Below are 16,199 nucleotides of genomic sequence, written 5' to 3'. Positions count from 1 at the left end.
CAATAAGAGGTACTCACCAGCATCCAGCTTGTTTACTGACTGAGAAAGAACACCATAACTGCATGGGGTGTGGGAAGAGTGTCCACAAACTGGAAATAAAGAAATATACAATCAATCTAAAGTCACAAAACATTCTCCAAAAATTAAGAATATGAACATAATGATTCACTATTACTTAAAAATGCAGATGAAACAACTTAGTTGCCTAGAAGTCATCAAACACATTTTTGGGAGGGGCAGTGTAATATATTCAAATACTCATAAAAAGGTGTCTCTCATATATAATTACAGCAATGTCCTGCCAACAAGCTTCAATAATATCAAAACATGTTGCTCTGGATTTTACGGCAGTTAGCAAAGGCTGAATGACCATCATAATGATTTGGTTCAAACCTTAACACTAGATATAATGTAAACATTTGTGATTGTAGTGTCTTTACAAAAACAGAGGCAACTCGTAGATCCTAAGCTCTTTCATGATGTTGATACTAGGTTAAAGACTAATACAACAGCTTTAGATACCAATCCCATGGGCAATTTTAGTCAAAACTAAAATGAAGGTTGGGGGTTCTCATACATTAATAACAATAATAGTAAATCGGTGAATAATGAAAAAGATTAAGCATAATATTTCAAGACTGTTTTAAATCTAATATTGATTTCAACTACTTAACTGTCTTCAAATTATTTGTTATTTATTATTACAATTCACAATATTAAGCAATTTTATAAAAGTATTAAATAAACTCTTCACGAGTTTTACAAGAAAAAATTGAATTTTTCTATAAAAACAACATACTTTAAGGCTGAATTTTGCCTATTTTAATTTACTGTTGAATTAAAAGTATTGGAATATAACTAAGTTTCATTGTGACACAACATATATTTCTGCAATGACAGAAAATGCGCATTACTCAAACAGTAGCCATAAATGGAGAATAATATAAAAAAAAATGGAAATGCTGTTTTTACAATAAAATTAAAATAAAATATCTGGAATGTATACATACAAATTCACTGAATCAATTTTTAAGTATGGAATATTAATGATATCTGAATTACATATTTAAGCAGCAAAATAAAAAATTATAAATTGGAGGTGAAACAAAAATTCTGTTCTTTAACTGAAGAAACTCTTAAAGCAGAAAACAATCTACAGCAATTTTGTCTGTTGTAACTTTATGTTTGATTGTAAATGCCCATAAAAACTAAACCATCAGATGAATGTATAATAAATTAAACATACTTTAAGTCATGTGAATTAGGTACACTATTAAAAAAATTTAAATTATTAGTTTTTAAATGATTTAAGACTAATAAAACTTGAAAGATAAACTGGAGATTGCTTGAGTGCTTTATCAAATGATAACATACTATGAATTACCTAGTTTTAAGGTTGGATGAGAGATAAATTAAAAATCTAATGGCATGTGAGCCAGTGCATGCGAGATAAATTAAAGACACAGTGCAAAAAAAATTGTTAGATATATTTTACTAAGGGCCCATTAGCGGTCAAGCCACTGAACACTGATAGTTCAGTCCAAGGTTCGAATCCCGCGAACGGGCTGGCTACATGGGTGTTTTCGTGGTTTTCCTCATGTGTAATGTGTATGTATATGAACCAGTTTCTCTTAGAAAAGTCCTCCATGAAGGCATCCCTCTCCTTAGGCAAATAGCCCTGAAGCTTTGCCCTATTCACATAAAACAAACCATTTTGCTAAGATTATTTCTAAAGCCAATATTGATTTCCAACATCTATTCTAACATATATTATGCACACAACATAAATACATAAACTGTAAAATTATATAATGCTTATTCAAGAAGAAAATTTCAGACAGCATATTTTAATCATCTCTATACATCTTTATCATAGGAAGACCAACATAAATGTAAGGAAGTGTTACATAAATGCAATTTTTCAGAAATGATTATAAATAATGCAGAACTATATTTCTAAAATTAAAAAAAAATAATAATAATAATGGAAAAAAGACCTATTCTTAGATATATGAATTATTTTGTAATTAATCAACAGTATATGCAAGATGTGTAAACTTATTCCTAATTTTCCATCTGCCTTGCCATTCTTTCAGAAGAGTGATAAGAAACTATTGAAGCAAGTTAATTTCAGGTTTCTTAATTATACATTAGTTTTCCTCGAGATATACTGTCATATATTTCTTTGTATGTATTCCTGAAAAGTGTTCCTACCGACGCAGATTTCGTTGAAAACAATATGACCTGACATATTTGTAACAAAGTTGTAAATTTGTGTATAACTTCGTAAATAATTGACAAATGTTGTCATTAACATATAATCACCTCATACAACATACGTATTGAACCATTATATTTTCAATGACACTCACTTGATATTAAAATAACGGTCCTTCCTTACCTTGGCACATTTGACTTTTCTGCATTAAATTGTGAAGATAAAAATGACACTTTTCACAGTGCAGGAAGGATGAAATGCCACTTTCAAAGTGCTTGCTACTGGTTGATATACCTGAAAATATATATACATATATTTTATTTTTTTTAATGACCAAAAGTGACAGTTAACACAGTCAATCAAGCAACAGTGGCATAGCTAGAGTGGGGCAAAAGGGGAACATTTGCCCCCGGGCACAGCATCCAGAGACGTTAAATTGATGCTACAAATTTGAGAATGAAATGTTTTTCATTTTGGGAACACAGAAAGGGGCGCAAAATCTATAGCTGTCCCCGAGTGCTAAAAACCTTAGCTACGCTTCTTTCAAGCAATCTACACAACACTGCTTACGCTAATATAGAGATGCAACATAAAATATTGCTTCTGTACTAAGTTACAAGAAATATTAAATACATGTTTAATTATCTAGGCATACTTACTTTCTTCTTTTAACAAATTTCCTTGCAATGGATTCTAAATGAAAAAAAAAAGTACATTAAAAGCAGAGAAAAATCAACAATTTTATATCACAGACATGAAATACAATTTAACCCAATTTCGAAAATTACTTAAGCTTTCAAATAAAAATAAACAAAGAATGCATGTATTCAAATGTTCATGAAAATATACATTTTTAACTAGAAATCAGAAAAAACAAAAGTTTGGAAACAGCTTACTTACAGCACATCCCAGATGGTCAGCCCCAGCAGAAATTACTTTCTGATAAAATTCTTCTTTAATGCCCATTTTCTGTAATGAAAATAGAACTTTTCATGCAAAGACAAAATATAGAGATATCAAGACATATGAAGTATCAGTAAATGAGTACATTCTAAACAATGACTTAAAACTGAAATATAAAAGCTATAAACTATTAATTCTAGCTCATTAACTACTAATAAATGAATATGGATTCCATAAATTTAAGCTTTCCAAAAACGGAAATTACAATATCCAAATTATATTTTTATTTCATTATAAAAACTCACTGCAAATTTTAATAAAACTTTTTAAAATTAAAACTTAAAAAAAAAAAAAAAATCAATAAAGCTATTGGCATACAGCTTGAAATAATATTCTTCAATTCAACAAATTTTTTTCAGACAATTTAAAAAAAAAAATCGTAACTGTGAAAACTGCTCATTAAAATGTTACTAACGCATGTCAAAATTAATTTAATCCAAAAGTTTGATCATCAAGAGATGCAAATTTTAAATCACAAACTTAATTCCTATATATAATACCTCTACCTAAATGCACAGAGTAAAACATCCATCAAAGTAAGCAAAAAGTGGGAAGTGTTCTCATCTTTAAAATTCACAAAAGGCATGCACTTTCAAAGGGTTACACACATAAATCACAATTAATTCACCAAGTACAACAGCGCTATAACATCATTCGGCGTGACCGTTATCATGGAATTATTATCAGGAGGTCCACTCAAGATTAATTGTAAGCCACTTAAAAACTACATATTCACTTTGACGGACCTTCCGAGGAACAAAGCCCACTGGAAAATTGGAATGGCGAGGAAGAAGCTGTTTTATACTTCCACGGCACTTTGGCAAGTGGTCGCCGAGCCATAAAGGATTGAAAGGATCAGGTAACGGGATGCGACCCATTTGCTACTCGCAAGTGACCAAGATAGCGAGTGTCAAAGTTCACTGCCACAGCGATAAAGCCCTTTAAGAAAAGCTTTCACAAATCAACGGACTGCGATACAGCCTGTCCTTGGACGTTGCACGCCAGTTAGGCCTTTCTCCCCTCCCACCACTGATGAACGCTAGCATAAATCTATCGGGAGATAAAACTGCTTTTTTATCCCCAAATTCTTAAGAAGGGAACATTCAAATAACTACAGCGGCGATTGACGAGTTGCCGACTGAAGGAACGTTATAAGTTCACTACGATGACGTATTAAAGGCATGTTACAAGAAAGTGACAGCAGTTTTAACAGGGAATGCTGACAATCGTAAATTCACAGAAGACGCCAAGGGGAGAATATCTGGAGGTCTTGTAGGAGATTAGTTTCATTTTTTGGCGTTCTAGACTCTGTTCCTGTTCTCCGAACACTGAATTCCAAACCTGTCTTTATTTAGGGCATGAATCGACAACTCCAGTGTATGAGAGTATCTCACACATACTGACTCGCCACACTTCAGAGAATAACGTTTCTTACACTTCATTAAACTCTGCTGCCATGACAATTCTAAGGAAATGCGTTGTTTTAAATCATTGCGACTTATATTTATGTTAGAAAATTCTGTTTCATACTTTCATTCTCATTTAAATATGATGAATGAAATGGAAGTAGCAGCAAGCAACACTTCTGTTACAAGTGAACTTATCTTTAAATACAAGATAAGAATTCTCCATCTGCTCTGTCCCGATTTCAAAATAATCACCTATTTATAAGTCCTCAGTGGGCCAAGTTTCAACAATTAATAAATTCGGCAAGGCATGAATGCCAAATTCACATTTCTAAATAGTAGTCACTTAAAAATTTTCTTAATGATCACAAGAATTCAACATTTCGGAATATACTACAAACTCATTAAATGGTTGCTGCAAGCAAAATTCTATTGTACACGTGATCTAGCAGCTACACAGGAGCCCCACTTATCAGAACCACTACGGGTGAGGTTATTTCGAGAAGAAAATATGCATATGCAACCGCAAAATATTTTTAAAAATTCGTATTAAAATTACCTTTTTTAAAACTGTTAAACTAATATTTCATTTTCATTCAATATTGTTAACATTTCACTGATTAAGTTAAAAAAAAAGCATGATGGAAACGAACAGTATACAGTCAATAAGATATACTGTATATAGAGATAAAGTCAATTGATCAATCTTTTCGCAAAATGGCAAAAATTAACTCGGTATGAACTGCATGACGTTACTTACGATTTTTTTTTAGAACAATTTATTGGCAGCTTTGATGCTTCTGTTTTTAACAGTTTATTTACTTTTCGGGAAATCTACAACTGACAAAAGAATCAAAGTGACTTTTTTTGCATTCACTGGTAAAAGATTCTACTTTCCGCCATGACAATTCAATGGTATTATACTGTATGCCGAACCTTTAAAAAAAAAAAAAAAAAAAAAAAATCGGGCATACTCCTCTCCCCCCCCCCAAAAAAATCCTATTTCATCATGAGAGAAAACTCGCCATTTGTTTATTTGATAAAACTTCACTTGCACATGATCTACTTTATTACCACCCTCTTAGCATCTTTAATCACTTGCAGTTGATAAAATGACACATAGTAATTTCTTCTGTATATGAAACAGATATACACAACAAAACGAAGTCGTTTGCAGGCATTAGGACTAACATAATTCTATTGGAAATTCATATAACATATGGTTTTAATTCAAATTATTGCTAGTTTTTGAAGTTGCGCAATAAAGACGGATTTTCTCGTACAGAGGAAAACAAGTTCTTGCGTATAACTTCTTGGCGCCTTAAATTTAAAATCTCTCTCACTTTGTTTTTTCTTCTGAATCACCACAGATAGAAAAATGACCTGACAAATTTAACGATATAAAGAAGAAAATAACTAATAAAATAATAAAAGGCAGTAGCCAGGCCAGACCAGTTTGAACCGGAATATTGATATGCAGCATGGCTATCCTGCGCAAGGTCACGTGTTGCCTATACGTGAGAGGAATTTAAGTTGAACTCCTGTTCCCAAAATGAGTTCTCGATTGTACGCCGCAAGACCGGAATTTTATTTTATTCTTTTCCGGCGGGATTGCAATTTGCGAAATATCAATTTATTCAGATACGAGAGAATATCTAGTAATGACTATACACAATATCCACCATCGCTTTACATATACCGAATCTTTGAATATGGATATCCTATAAAAATAGAATGTCGTTTACGTAGAAGTCATCGTTTCGGTAAAATTGACTTTGCCAGAAAATGACATTGCAGTGCGGCGTCTACAAGGCCAAGTTACACTCTTTCAACTCAAATAAAAACATGGAAGCAGCACAGGGTCACGGATGGGCCAACTGAAAGCCCATGAGCGCGCCTAGTTACAATTATCATACATTCATTAAACTCTTCAGCTCAATTTTTTACTCTGCAGTGTTGAACATATTCGCCTCAATGGAAGCAGCACAGGGTCACGGATGGGCCAACTGAAAGTCCATGGGCGCGCCTAGTTACAATTATCATACATTCATTAAACTCTTCAGCTCAATTTTTTACTCTGCAGTGTTGAACATATTCGCCTCAGACAGCAGCAAGTACATTCGTAAGTAAACGATATTTCAAACGCTTCCGCGCACTGCTAAGGAATTTGAATGAACAATTTGGAAAAATTGTGATAAAATTGCATGTAAGAAATTGTTTACACCTACTTAATTGCAGCAATTAAACATTTTCTTTTTTTCTATGTAACGTGGAAATTACAGAATTAAAAAAAAGTGAGAGCTTTTTAGTAAAAACATAATGCTATTAAGGTGCACATTAATACACATTTCGTTTACTGTTTTGTGAGCAAAATAATTAATAGTAAGCTCCCCTCCCCCACCGTACAGACTACAACATATTGGGGGGGGGGAACTGTATTTCAGAATTGAAAGAAGTTCTAAGCTACAAAATAGCTACAAATGAATATATCAAAGAAAAATTCAACCAAGCACAAACCCTACACTTTTCTCAATGCACGAATTTCATAACTCATTAAAACTGATTAATTTCTTGATTATTAAATTCCAAGCAACTATATTATTTTGCATCGACATGCACTAAGTAATATTTCAAGTCGTTCTTGAAGTAATTTCATCGAGTTTAAACTGAAAACAGCAAATTTTTGAACTGCTTAGTAAATTTATTAGTATTTTATTAGTAATATTACTAAATTTATTAGTAAATTAGCATTTTCAATGAATGTCACCACCTCTCATTTTACACTTGAGCACTCTTAGATACATGAGTTTCTGAGAAACTGTTATCCTTTGAGTAAATACTTTTATACTTCGGTTTTTATGTCCTTCGCATATTTCGAAGTTGGGAACGATGGATCGCATCCCAACAGAGCTGATTTGTAAATTCCTAGTTAACCCTATATAAACTGTGTGGATCACAGGTGCCCCCCAGTGATATTTGTTGCAAGTTTGCAACGCTGTGTGTTGATTTTGAGTCGCACCTTTCCAGTTAGCTGTGTTGGTAGCAGCAAGCGGCATCACCTGTGTTTCAGTAGTATTTAACTGTTGGTATTTATTGCGGCGGCAGAATCAAAAAATGATTTTCCTTATTCTAGATACATTTTAATAGGTTTAATAGTTAGGTTAACTGTTCAACACAAACGTATGCACCTAACGTAGGGTTAAGAAACGAATGCTGAAATTTTCGATTGAACGTATATTTGTAAACTATAACAGGGTGAAAGGATCTCGGCATACATCACAAAATGCAAGATTGGTTATTTGTTGCTAAGATCACGCATAGGGTTATCAGACATCTGAGACTGATTTGGATAATCCTGGCTTCAAGACTGTGTCCGAAATTTCACTCAGTATTCGAAAAAGGTCCATAATTTTTAAATCAGAGATTACAAAAGTTGAAGAACAATTATTTATTTACAGAAAGAGCACAAAGGCCATAGAAAATTGAACAGAATAAAACATTTCATGCAATGCAACTCCCTTAAAATATACATATTTCAATAATGATTTAACACGGTAATATTTTAATAAGTAATGTGCGTCACAACAAAAATATTACTCATTGAGTAATGCTTTTACTAAAATGAAAATATTTCCGTATAAGATCAATTAACTGGGATCAACTGTGAGCAAATTTATAACCATAATTTCAAATAACTCACATCCCTTACAAGAAACAGGATTACGGCACCCGAGGCTTACCTGTTTAACGGAAGTATTGGTGGAAGTTTTTTTTTTTTTTTTTTTTTTCTTAAAGGAAAACTGGCACATATTCAACCACACGTAAGAAAAACACAGAAAGCTCCCATGAATCTTGCCCGTTTTCAGGAATTTGAACTGGGACTACCAGCATTCAGCGATTTTACCGTTCGCTCGCTTGTAACCGCCATCTTCATAACAGCAACAACATGCTGCAGAATGTATTCAATATTTAAATATTTTGTTAATCAATTCGCTTGGTTAAACGTTTCCTTTAAGCTTTATTCAAACTTTATCTTGCAGAGCTTTAGGTTACCTTCTAACGTTACAATTTATTTTTCATACAGCATCTTGAATTTTCTTTCCTAAACACGGTAACCCTATATAAGAAAGTTTCAAGAAATGTAGTAAACTTCACTCTATAACTGTTTTGATTTATTTACCACCCCCTCCATTCACATTCATAATTATAGTAAATCGATTCTGAAGAACGCCATTTTCCTTTCCGTTTAACAACTGGAATACAGTTCTTGCCTTTCATACCACTCGTTCTCGGAAATACGAAAAGCTGGGGTATCATCTTCGATTACGCTGTATGCAAAATTCTGATATCAAAACAATAAAGTTTCTGGTATTCTAGATCTTATTAGAAAAGTCAGATAGCACAAGCTTTTAATTTTAATATTTACTGGTTTAAAAACCTTAACTACTTTTCAACGTCTCTGATTACATTAAGATAGTTTCTACATCGCTTTTCATGAAAATCAAGCTATTCTTAAAACAGTCACAAGCAATGTAAAAAGGATGCCTATTAATTAACTTCTTGCTCGGTCCGAAATTTAGATAAAATGCTTTAGTCATGCATGTCAACAAACGCATTCTATACTTTCATTTGCACCTTACCTTCATTTAACGCTAAGCGGTTTGTCATAAGATTATTGCTATGGGGCGTGTATTGCTAATAACGTAATCACATTTTTAGCTACCAGCCATTTTACATCTGAACTCGTAAACCGCTTTCATCACTGATTATTACAGCATTTTGTTCTTTGATCTGACAGTGTTATCCGAGTGAGGAGGGGGTGGGGTGGAAGAAGGAAGTGATATTCCCGCGTTCTATCTACCAGTTACTATAATGGGACTTGAAGAGGAATGATACCAGCATGGTTCTCGAATATTAACGTTTTAAGGCCATTAGCTATTCTTCAGAATACGAAATACTAAAATTACATAAAAATGAGTTAAATATCTCGATTATTACAAATAACTCAAATATGCACAAATTAAGCGGCAAATACTCGAAATAAAGTAGGAAACTGAAAATTAATTAATTTTCAAGTAAAACTGCCAAGAACGTCCGAGCTCTGTTTTGGTAATAAGATTATCATTCACTTTAAATGAAGTGATAATCGAATGACCACTATACACAGATGCACTGCAGTTTTTAATAGTTAAATACTCTTAACGCTTTTTATCTCAGGCGATTTTACTTTTATAATACACAAACGCATACCATATTTACTAAAAATAAGAAATGAAATTGCTGAATGAGTGGAAAATTTTATCATCATATTACACAGAAGAATTACATTACTTCATTACTAAATTAAGAGAATATATATAAACTGCATACCTACCCCTAATTATAATAATTAAGTCTAGTTGAGCTATTTCATTTCAGGCATGTACTATTCTCTCCCCCCCGGATAAGGCGCACTAACCATCATGGGATTAGCAACTACTAAGAATGGAAGCGGTGGTCACTTTATTATGGAAGTACATATTAAGTGGGCCCTGTTGCCTCCAGTGCAGGATTTACATATAAGCACACAAGCTATAGGCTCCTCAAAAGATTAAAATACAATATGACAAACTTATAAAGGGCCCCATAACTCAAATAGCTTGGGCCTTTATCTAAATCTGGCTCTGGTTGCCTCCAATGGAAGGATAGACAGTTTACATCCACGCTTTCTCCGGTATTCGAACCCGGGTCCTTCGGTACGGCATTCCGAGTCACTAACTACTTCCACGTTTGAGCGGTCGTATAGGCCTGTGTCGCTATACTGATTATTAGTAGGAATAATCATTAATTATAAACGACTAACTTTTCCTACAGCATAGTAAAATACTACGCTTAGTTAGGCAGCTTACCTTAGCTTCTAATTAGAATTACTGCTGCTTTCATCAAATGTTCAACTACATTTTTCTTTCTTAAAATTAATCCTAAAATACTGTTTGTTTTACTTGATTATGAGGAACAACGCGAGGGCTATCTGTTAAGAGGAGGAACGCTTCCGTGAAGTACTTTCTATGGGAAACTGGCTTATCCACGCGAAAGTCCATGCAGCCAGTCCGTTCGCCCGGATCGAGTTAAACACGGTGTTTATCACTCTTTAATTTCTATTTTATGAAACCCAAAGGCACGATTGCTACTTTTTAAATATCCGGAAACTCCGGTTTTGAAAATCTCCAGGCTCCGCTTTGAGGCACTGAATCTCCGAGTTAAATGCCATATACTCCGAATTTAAGCCTAGAAGAGTTTCAAAACTGAAAAAGTATTGTAAAAAATACATACGATTTTACAATAAAAAGTAAAAAAATATCTACAACAAAATCATTTAGCTTTTTAAGATCCAATCATTCGGGAGTGAGAAATCAGCAGAAATATAACGTTAAGATATTCGCTTCGAATTTACAATGCGCCCTAATTTTATATCTTAAAAATCTGAATAATAGGTGCGGCTTAAAAGTAATACCGTAATTTTTTTCGTTCATGAATTATTGTGATCTAGTAAGCGATTCATTTGTAAAGTTTCAAAGTGTAAGACGCTATTGGAGCTCTCAAATGTGTGAAAAAGAACTTGCGGAAAAAACAACTTTGGGTAACTAAATCTTATATCATCGGAAAGCCCTCTAAGCGAGGAGTCCAGTAATACGACTTTCGAGGATATACGACTAACCACCTGTGCAAAATCGTCGGAAGAAAATACCAAACTTTGAAATTTTTAATTCATTGGATTTTAGCAATACAAAATAGGGTGAATTCAAAGGTATGAAGCTTTAAACCAAATTTTACAAAAAATTGTTTGATAATATATGCAGTTTTATAATGGCCATATAGAGAAAAATCTGTTCTTCAATTTCATAGAATTTTTATTACATAATTTGTTACAGCTTAAATCTTTGAAATACTATTTATTGTAGGCTGTGTATATATTGACTGATGTAATTCAAAGCTTATCTAAAATTTCAGAGGAGGATCTTATTTAAAATATTCAATATTTGTAATAATCTTATAGAGAAAATTTTAATCTTTCATGTGAAATAGGTTTCATTTAAAAAATTATTATATTTCTTGAAATATCTTCAAATTTACAATACTCTCATAATTATTTTTAATATTTGAATTCATAAAAACACAATTTTCTATGCTCATGCTCTTACTTAAGATTGCACATGCTAAAAATATAATAAATAAATGATCTAAATTGATTTATTAAATAAACCTTAACATTTTAATATAAGAAACTTTATATTGTGATATGCCATATAATATACAATATTATTTTATCACATTAATTTTGATTTTATGATACTGATAGCCTCAAAATATTAAACTTAATGTTTCCGTCATTGCCTTGGCGTCATGCTTAAGACTGAGTATACACATATATATATATATAAACATACTTCACTTTACAACAATGGATCAGCTTGAATTTCAAGTATAAAGAACAGCAAACAACTGGGTAAAAGATTTCATGCCTTCAAAATATTGATTACAAATTGTGTTCAACAATATAAAAATACTTATAATTTCTAACTCAGTTCCTAATTGATTTATCTGAATAAAACTTTCACATTCTTATTCAGAATAATATCTGGATCTCAAAATGCGGTAACATCACTGTTTCCCTCAATTAGGAAATAAGACATCAGTTTTCAACTATATTGTACTTTATCTCATTAATTCATTCGTATTTAATTTACTTTATATACTGAATTATAAAACATTCTTCTAATATTCTCAAATATAAAATGATATGCCATGATCTCAAGATGGCAAAATGCCATCTTGAGATATTTTACTCAGAAACCAGTTGTTTTATATCGGTCCGGGAATTGAAAATCTTCACACTAGATGGCAAAAGGTTGTTGATAACGAGGGTGATTACATTATTGATTAAAAATAAAAACGTGTTAAAAATTTATTCATGTGAATTTAATGTAAGAAAGCGACATTACTTTCCGGTCCCCCTATTACATCCGTCGAACAAATTTATTCAATAGCACTATAATCATGGATAGCCTTTCGGTACTCCATGCATTGCTCAATCAAGGTCACACTTTCCCTCTCATCCAGAAAGATCTGCGCCTCATCAGCCACCTCCACGTACGTTTGGAATGGACGAAAGTTCATGCAGGAAACAAAGGCAATGAGGAAGCAGATTTTGCGAAAGATCGCTGCCATGAATATTGACGCCAGTGATATTACATTACCTTGGCCAATATCCTACCTTAAAAAGTGTCCGACATTGAATGCAAACGCGAAATGGCAGGAAGAGTGGGACACCAGCGACACAGGACGCAGGACTTACTACCACATTACTTACGTAAAAGAAGCCCGGCTTATTACCAATTCACATTTGATACGTTACATCACAGGTCATGGCCCATCCCCTGTGTATTTCAAAAAACACGCCACTACAAACTCAGATATGTGCATCTGTGGGGAGGTGGGCACAACATGTCAGCTCACCAGTGTATTACATACACCTATACCTTTCATAAACAGACAGGCCTTCAGCAAATTTTTAATAAAACAAAGACATAACGAAATCTATATAGTCTATCATGAAGTATACAAAGTCCTACTCATCAGTACGAACTTCAGATTTACTCATCGTTATGAACTTTATGAATACAAACTTCAACCAAAATAAACTTTCGTGTGATCATCATAAAGAACTTCATTTACTATATGAATCTATGAAATATATATATGACCTTATACTCATGAAACTTACTTTTAAAACTATACTCATGAGCTATGAACTCATGAATTTTACGAACTTTATATACTATATTTAAAATATATTTAAAAATTAGGAAAAATGTCAAAATTAATATTTAGTTAAATTATGTGTACATATATACCTTATATGTTTATTATTTTACTTATACTATTTTTATGTTATATTATTTATACTATATTACTTTACTATAAGGTGCATACTTTATAGGTGTATTGAAACCAGGAAAATAATTGTCAAAGTCTCGTGTAAATTTAAACACACCCATACTATTGTATATATGTATATGTATTTCATTGTTTTACAGGTGAAAGACTGTATGTATGCCATTGTATAACTACAGGTGAAAGACTGTATGTATGCCATTGTATAACTATATGTAGCTCATTGTATGATAATATCAAAATTTTCAATAAATTACCACTAGGGACAGCTGGCTGTAGGGCCCATTCATTAGATGCAAGCCGGCATGGTTGGTGCATGCCGCCTACGTGTGCCTCCCCCCCCAACTACCATCTGAGGGCTCCCTAAACAATGGTGGACGTGGTGCAATACCAATTAACCATAATGGTACAGGCATGGCGCCCACGTCCTCCGTCACCTGTGATCTGGTAAGTCCGTCTTTATCTTTTATGATGCCAGGAGTGAGAGTTTAATAATATTTCTATGGGTTCGAATCGGAATTTGCTCAAAATTCATTTCGTTTCATATGTTTAACTGATGGCAGTTTGCAGCTGAAGTGTTGCCTAGTGCCGTTCGTTAAATTTAGCGGCCGAACGTTCGGTAAATGTTCGGCAGTGAGTGATTTAAGTGCAAGAATAGAGAATATAACACACGACGAAATCAACCGCTAAAGTTAATTGTAATGTTATTGGCGTTAACATTATCAATCCGTGAAACGTTATGCATTATCTATACACATCGAGCAAATGTAATTAAATGTTAATTTTGGTATTTACGTAGTATTCCGTGGACCATGGTGGATAACATCGAACCATGACAGTTGGCGAAGCCCACGTCTGAGCCGATCGTTCTTGCGGAACTCTGGACGAACCGATGCTTCTTTATTTAATAAACGATCAGTATTCGACTCGCTTCGTTCTGGCATTTCATAAAAAAGCTTTCGTAGATATCTATTGAAAAAAGATAGCAGTTGCAGTTAATTTATATCCTTGTTCAAAACAACAAAAGCAGGTTTATTGAGGATCAATCCGAGACACATCAAACTAAACAGCAGATGTTATAAGTGTATTGTTACTTTACGCTTATCATCATTGGCGCTGGTCGGCAACAATTTAACGGTCGAGGAGTTAATACGCAAGTACCCTAATTTTTTATCATTTTGATGTACAATTTTTTATCATTTATTTATTAATGTGTATTTTCATAAACTAATGCAGAACATTAATACGTCTTTATTAATAATTAAGTATAATAATTAACAATTTTAGCTTAAAAATAATAAATCCCGATAAAGACTTCTTTTGTTCTAATTTATTTTATTTTTTGTTTGAACAGCTCAGTCATAGGTGGTACTCATTAAAAAATTCAGGGTTATTACATTACTTCCAAAACAGGGGTTCTCAAAGGGGGGGGAGGAAAAAATGTTGCCAGCCTTTTATTTACCTGTTAATTATTTAATTTTAGCTCATGAATATAAAAAAAGTACTTTTATATTCAAGTTTTTAGCCCACTAGCGCTGAGCGGTAAAATCACCGAGCTTCCGACTTCGGTCCGATTCAGGGAGAACGGTCTCGTTAGAGGGGTTTTTTCATGGTTATCGTCATGTGTAATGTGTATAAACAATTCCTTTAGAAAATCCTCCACGAAGGCATCCATTTCCTTTAGGCAGATAGCCCTAATATGCTTTTCCATAATCAACTACACCAAACAAAGTTTTTGTATTTATCTATATTTTTGCTTGTTTCATTTATAAAACGCATTAAAAATAATCTAAAATAAACTAAATATATATGCATTTTTCCAGTTCTGGAAAGGGGGGATGATCTTTGGTAATGATGAAAGGGGTGCATGGAGTTAAGAACCACTGTTCTAAGTCAACTGAATTCACGATTGCTTCTAAAGAACCAGTATTATCACTGAGGTTATGACATCGTTTGAAAGTAATTTTAGAATGAATCAGAAACTACATTTTCTCCTCCTCCTGTTTTTGTCTTTGCTCACATTATTATTCGGATAAAAATAAAGTCGATTCACGTTTGTTTATATTTAATCTAGTTTAATATATGAGGTCCCGCCTTCTTACCATGCCTTCGTGGTGTAATTGTCAGCACGCTCGGCGCGTATTCGAGAGATCCGAGGTTCGACTCCCGTCGACGGCACTGCTCATATTTCATGTCTCTTGCTTCGAAATAACCTAATGTCTCTACAGTGGCGCCCGAACTAAAATAGGTGGTGGATAATGATTCTCCACCACCAGGATTTGGATTTGGCGACTGGGTAACCTAATCCCCAGTCGCCCTTTAAAAGTGGTAGTATATATAGTTAGTATTTCTCCTGCCTTCTTAGCATGCCTACGGTCAGCACGCTTGGCGTGTATTCGAGAGATCCGAGGTTCGAGTCCCGGCGAAGGCATTGCTCATTTTTCATGTCTCCTGCTTCGAAATAACCTAATGTCTCTACAAATATATGAATAATAATTTAAAAAAGGGGAATTTCATAATGCATGCAATTATCTTCTTTCGAAAACTGTAAGACTCGTCATACAGTTTAACTCAATCTATTACTACTCTCGTGGAATCCTTTTCAAACGTCACAATATCGCTATCCGGAACTGGCTTTCCCTTTTATAGAGGAGAATACAATAAGAATTCAATTCTAA

At 33.4% G+C, this 16,199-nt stretch overlaps 1 protein-coding gene across 5 annotated transcripts in view; it reads right to left on the bottom strand.

Moving 5' to 3' along the window:
- LOC118197114 (phosphatidylinositol 3-kinase regulatory subunit gamma-like) overlaps positions 1-16,199 on the bottom strand; it is a 102,258-nt gene that overhangs the window by 28,329 nt on the left and 57,730 nt on the right. For 3 of the 5 annotated variants that reach the window (XM_035368601.2, XM_035368604.2, XM_035368605.2), the window contains 4 exons: positions 3,119-3,187; positions 2,878-2,911; positions 2,402-2,512; positions 18-89 (listed from right to left, as the gene is read on the bottom strand). In XM_035368601.2, the coding sequence (XP_035224492.1) occupies positions 18-89; positions 2,402-2,512; positions 2,878-2,911; positions 3,119-3,187 (286 nt within the window). The other 2 variants (XM_035368602.2, XM_035368603.2) reach the window with 2 other exon arrangements.

This window comes from Stegodyphus dumicola, chromosome 8, assembly GCF_044657685.1.
Source record: "Stegodyphus dumicola isolate Sdum_Otavi_A_Nest chromosome 8, ASM4465768v1".
Lineage (NCBI taxonomy): Eukaryota > Metazoa > Arthropoda > Arachnida > Araneae > Eresidae > Stegodyphus > Stegodyphus dumicola.
This window is presented reverse-complemented; position numbering and strand designations above follow the sequence as displayed.